This window comes from Xiphophorus maculatus, chromosome 23, assembly GCF_002775205.1.
Source record: "Xiphophorus maculatus strain JP 163 A chromosome 23, X_maculatus-5.0-male, whole genome shotgun sequence".
In the NCBI taxonomy this organism is placed as follows: Eukaryota; Metazoa; Chordata; class Actinopteri; order Cyprinodontiformes; family Poeciliidae; genus Xiphophorus; species Xiphophorus maculatus.
In genome coordinates, this window is record NC_036465.1 from 7,417,454 (window position 1) to 7,423,615 (window position 6,162).

Below are 6,162 nucleotides of genomic sequence, written 5' to 3' on the forward strand. Positions count from 1 at the left end.
TGGCTGAAGAGAGGCACTTATTATATTTCTGTCATTCTGGACCAAAACTCTCGTATGATATGGTTAAATAATGCATGTGTTTTATCTATGATTGCAAACTTGGGTTCACATTTTTGCACAGACACATGCTCCTTTCAGCCTTCCTTTCGATGCAAAGCTTCAATTTCTATTTGCATGTCCTTCTGATGTCTCCGTCTTTATTTACTTTCTTCCAGTCAGTTGTTTTCCTGATTTGGAGTCTGAGCTGTCCTTCTTTTTCCTTCCTATCTCGTGGTGTCAAACCACAGGGCTGGTCACTGTACTGCTCCACTTTCCAGCATTCTTGTGCCATTTGCAATGTTGCCTTTGTTTCTTTGGGTTAGGTCATCTCTGTTATTCATCGCCTGCTTATTTGTTTGGTAAATAATGGATGCATTTGTGCTTGTTATCCTTGGGTTTGGTGCATGAAGTTACTCTGACACAAACTTAGCCTAAATCTTGTTGAATTATAGGGTGCAGACATCCAAATTACAAAGAAAAAAAATGGATAAAACTTCCGAAAACTCCTTTGTCCCTCAATATGTTTTTATACAACCTTGCTAAAGGATTTATACCAGCTGAAATCTTTTACATCTTGTCTTTTTACAGTCACAAACTTTAAAGTATTTAAAGATTGTATGTAACACAAAGATAAACATGATTATACACTGGAAGGAAACCCTTTTTTAAATCAAACCAATAAAAATCTGAAACTTGTATTACACAACTATATTTGCCCCCCTTTACTCTGGCACCTCTAAGTGAAATCTACGTCAGCCAATTACTGTTAGGATTCAGCTGTTCTGTGAAGTCTTCAGAGGTTTGTTAGAGGACATTGATGAATACCAGGCAGGTCAGGAAAATAGCTGTGGAGTATTTTGAGAGATGCTGATGTTATGAGATGACACCCCAAACTTAGATAGATGAGAGATGTGTCCAGATGTGATAGACACATAATCAGTATTAGTAGATAATACATTTGATATAATGTTCAATAATTTCACTGGGTTCCGACCCAGAGCCACAAAGCATTCTGGGGGATGTAGGCAGAGGAAAGACTTTAGCCACTAAACTTGTCACAGCTAGCTGAGCAAGGTTGGTAGCATGAACTCACTCGCTCTTTGGTTACCTAGCAACTCACTCACTCTTTGGTTACCTAGCAACAATCTGTTGAGTAACTTGCGCAGCATCAGTTTAAGGTTTTGCCTCCGTGCTTCATAACTGTGTAAAAATTTTAAAACGGCAATATGGAGTGAAGGGACAAAATGAGTGCGACAGCTAGAGAGGAAGGTGGATAAAACATTGAAAAGACTACGTCACCAGTTTGGCAGTGTTTCAGATATTTAAAACAAAAACTAATCAATAATCATTGATATCAACTGATGTGAAACCCTTATATTGTGAAACGTTTTTCAGTTATATCTAATGTCCAGAACAATGTGTAATTTTTCATCCTCATCACAGTTATGCACTAATCTGATTTGGTCTATTACATAAAATCACAATAATTTACATAGGAGATTGTTGTTGTTGTTAAAAGACAAAATGCAAAAAATTTCAGTAAATAATCTAACAGGGCATTGTACATTCATACCTGTCTGTCCCCTGAACATAATGCTAAGGAGACTGGTCACACTTCACTGCCACTGTTAACCAGTGTCCCTGGCTGCCTCGCAGTAGCACACAGCTTCTTGTAAGAATGTTTGACTTTTAACCTGGTTTTTATTCTCCCTCTAGCTGGCAGAGGGTGGCCTCCTACAAGCTTCCAGGTAAACCTCAACGGTAGCGCTAACTGTGTGTCGTGATCTGCCTTCTCAGCTTCAATAGATCAGCTGACATGAGGGGAAAATGGGATGATTTTCTTTACTAATGTGTGTCAGCTATCAGTGGTGGTGATGATGTTGTAATCACTGTAGCTTTCTTCTTCATTGTTTTGTAGCCACTCACTGTTGATTCTGTGGTGTTTTACATGGCTCAATTTTCTCCTGTCGCCTCCAGCTCATGATTGAAAGCACAAAGTAAAAGTCTGTCATCTTGTGTTGTTTCCAGATCGCTGCTGTCACACCACTTTCCTACAAGCACCTGAAGGAGCGCGAGTAAAAGGCAGCCTGGACACGGCACTGAAATCCTCCTCATTTTGATTTTCTTTCGTAGCGAAAGCAACTTCAAAGGGTGGAGAAATATTAAAAGATGAAACAAGAGATCAAGATGAAGAAGATGAAAAACATCATAGAAATGTAAAGACTTGGGGGAGAAGTTGGAATTGTTTTTGAAGTCTTTTGACTTCTGTTCCTTTTTTTTGTTTGTTTTTGCCCAGTCACGTTGCCCAGCGCATGCCTGCAGAGCAGTGCTCTTCTATATTTTATAAAAATAACTCCGGTGATGGGCATGAGTCTTCTTGCTTTTACTTTTTTGATATTTGCTTACAAATAAGCGCTGCCTTGCCAGTAGCTAAGTACAACTACTTTGATCCATTAAGCAGTTGTAATATCCACTCCAAGAATGGTACATCTGCATGAAGGCTAAAGAAAAAACACTTCTCTGATATTTAGTCACTGTGTTTTGCAAATCTTATTTAAACTTAATCGCTGCACTTGTATTTTTGCAATATTTCTTTCCTTTTCTTTAGTTATTTTCATATTTAATTAAATATTCACACCTTCCAATCCAAATCATTCCAGGTAAAACATTACTAAATGTGATATCAGTGCAGCTGAAAGCAGCACACAGACTGTTAGTGTAGTTTTAGCTTATTTCTTTGTTTTTGTGGATAAAGAGGAGTTTCAAATGATAATTTATAAGAAAGGTCAAATATTATTACTCAGCCCAAAAAAGTGTGTTTGTGTGAGATTGAGCAATAGATTTAAGACTCAAAGCACGCTCCAGCAATGAAACGTTACTTGGCGCGTGAGCTGAAATCTTCTAGCCTCAAAGATAATTTAATAGGTTCTAGTAGGAGACAGGAAAATTAATACATGTGCTGTAAGGTACATAGCTTAGACATGTATGTTAACATCTGCTCAAAGCCAAAATGATGAACGTAGTGCAATCAGGTTGGGCCTTTATGGTGACAGGCCTCTGTGCATATCGTGTGTTTGTGTTGTACAGAAGGTCATACATGTGTTGGATGAGAATAGCCACAAATGCCTGTGTGTAAAGAAGCACAGGTGTACTTGAACTTCGTTGATTCGGGTCAGTTTGACATTTTCTGCACTATTAGGGAAACTGGTTTCTTTGTTATGAATCTGGTCATGTTAGTTATAATCGAATCACATGCATACGGTATCTGTTAGATAAGGAAATGTCACATAGCCAATAATCATCCCACACTGTACACAAAAATAAGATATTTATAATCATTATTGTTTATATTTTGTCTCCTTGGATGAGTTTCGGTTTGAAAGTGTTTGAGTAGAATCAGCACAGCTTAAAGTCACTGTGAGGTGCTGATAGCGTGAACTGTTCACATTTCCTCCTTTAACTTTTAATCTGTGGTTCTTTATACATTCCATCCAAACACAACATGATTTCAGACACTTTGATACTCTTTTTGTAATATCTTTTACTTTCTCTCGTTATCATATTAAATCTACTTGCCATATTTATTATTAAGTGTAATCTTTCTCACTGAGGTTATATTTTTATTACATGTATCTTTTTATTATTCAGAGAATGTTAAGCTTTGTACCAGTGGAGCTCATGTGTTGTTGTCCGGCTCTAACTCGAGACAATATCAGTCCCATTCAGTAGTCTGTGTTGTGTCTGTAAAGACCAGGCAGCCCCTTCCCAATACACTCCCCAGCTCCCCAATTCAATATCCAATTCTGTTCATCTTCCTATGTAAAGTACAGTCCTGGCTATAGGTTTACATACGCTCACTGTGGGCTTAATGTGATGTTAGTTTGAAGCTTTATAGACAGTGGTGGGACTTGTATAGGATATTTTTAATTACATTGGATATATATATGGATATTTTGTGGCACTACTGTAATAGCGATAAGCATTATGATTAAAATAAAAAACCATTTATTATGTTTTTCTTTTTGGTTAACTCTCATCATATGTCCTTCTTTAAGATTAATTCTTGGATTTTCAATGGGACTGAAGTGAGGCTCATTCAGGATGTTTGTAGTTAAACTTCCAGAACTAGTTTTGGCATGTTTGGGGTCAATTCAAGATAAATGATCATGCGTATTTATGTTACCCATCACAAAACATTGACAGGACGAATCTGTTATTTTTTATGTTTGTTTATATGCATATTGTTGCATATATATATGTACAAAATATTAGTTTCCTTTACCTTGTTGAATGCAAAAATAAATCAATAATTGAAATAAGAGAAGGGACAGTGCAAGACAACGAAGAATAGCAGCAGAGACTATGCTAAAAAAAAAAAAAGTGATAATAATATAATTGTACTGCCAATGGCTATGAAGCTTTTAAACCTGAGAAATCAACTATCAATCCTGGTGGTAGTAGCATCATGCTGTGGGATTGTTTTACTGCCAGTATTACTGATAGGAATCATGAAGGAAGGAGAATGTGTCTAAATTTTTCTCCTCAAATCGACAGCTTTAAGCTTTGTTTTTACAGGACAACAATCCCAACCAACACACATTAAAACTGGTTTTGGAAAGGATTAAAAAGGATTCTGGAATATTTAATTATATTCAAAATGTATAAACTGTGCTGTCTGTGCCAGGAAATCAACCAATTTAAATGAGCTCGTCCAGTTCTGATTTGATGAATGTTCACATGTCCAATTCAGAAAACACCAGAAGGTTGTAAAAAGTCAGAGAAGCTAAAACACATTTAACCAAATATTAGTGGGGTCTATATAGATACTTCTGGCAATGTTGATTAGAAATTCAACATTTTAAAAGCCCAAAATTATTAACACTCTTGCAGATGAAGTGTGTATGTAAACTTTTGACCAGAACAGTAACGCTTATGTAAAATTGATTACTGCTTATGATTTGTGTCCCAGCTCTTGTAACAATCTTTGTGTGTTTTTCTTGTTTAAATCTTTAGATTGTTACTCACTATGATAAAAGATTTAGAATGGAAAATCTTAAGCCGTCACTGAAAATACAGGAAGTAAAAGGTCACATTGGATGGGGCTGCCTGCTTTAGCAAATGAGAAACCTTTAAATAACTTCAGAAATGCTATTTTCAGAGCTTAAATATGTTTGAATCTAATATTTTGCCTGTTAAAAATGAATGGATTGTATTTTTAATGCAACTTTTTTCCAGGCACTTTTTTAAAGAAAAAAATTATATAAGAAAAAAAAAGAAAAGAGAGAGAGTAAGAGGCTCTGTGAGTGTCTGTCTGTCTGTGGAGGTGGACACTTTCAGGCACCTCAGGCAGGGATTCCTTGCCGCCTCCAGCCTTTTGAGTCTCCAGCTTCACCACTCCAAACCTCCGAGCTGAATGTACCTCTTTGAAATATCAAAAATAACGGAAGATTTTCTGTAATAAAGCTGAACGTTTTAAAGAAACAACCTTCTTTTGTGATTTATCATGGTAGAAGGTGTGTCAGCAGTTTGTGTCTGGTGCAAAGATTTGTGTGTGTGTGCAGGGTTTGTAGCCACCCTCAGCAGATGCTGTGCAGTAATGAGATGGCCGAGAGGCTAAGCTGGATCAGCTGAGTGGCCGCCGTATGAGGTCGGCGTGCCGCTGCTCCGTGTGTGGCCTCAAAGGGAGAAAACCTCCAGCCTGATATTTGAGATTTCCATACCTCTGTGTCTTTCTCTTCAGTGTGTATAAAGCTGCTGAGTGCTGATCCATTTAGACGAGATGTGGGCTGAGCAGTGGGCAGTTCAGCTGAGAAAGACTCTCTGTAACAGTATGTACACAATGACACCCTTTCTTATTTGTTCTGCGGTTTTGAATGTGATTTCTGTATTAAAGTCTGTTTCACATGGGCCAAACTTGTTGGCAGAGGGAGAGAAAGATGTTTATTTTCAACAGTCAATCTGTTCTTTTCAACGTGCATTTATTATATAATAAAACAGGAGATTAACTGATAGGCAGTCATCCTAAACAGTGAGGCCTGCATGAAGAAGTGTGAGGGAAAGTAGGGAGGGAGCTGGCAGCCGGTCAGGAGCGGACTCTTGAGCTTTGCTCGGTGCAGAGCTGAC

General features: G+C 37.6%; 1 protein-coding gene across 6 annotated transcripts in view; it reads left to right on the forward strand.

Annotated features, from left to right (window-relative positions):
* atp11c (ATPase phospholipid transporting 11C) overlaps window positions 1-4,420 on the forward strand; it is a 52,740-nt gene extending 48,320 nt beyond the window's left edge. For 3 of the 6 annotated variants that reach the window (XM_023328343.1, XM_014468929.2, XM_023328346.1), the window contains exons 30-31: window positions 1,756-1,787; window positions 2,068-2,127. Coding sequence is in view for 2 of the 6 variants with exons in the window: in XM_023328347.1 (XP_023184115.1) it covers window positions 1,756-1,787; window positions 2,068-2,104 (69 nt within the window). In the remaining 4 variants the exon portion in view is untranslated. Of the gene's footprint in view, window positions 1-1,755; window positions 1,788-2,067 lie in introns of all 6 variants that reach the window. The other 3 variants (XM_023328344.1, XM_023328348.1, XM_023328347.1) reach the window with 2 other exon arrangements.
* The last annotated feature ends 1,742 nt before the right edge of the window (window positions 4,421-6,162 follow it).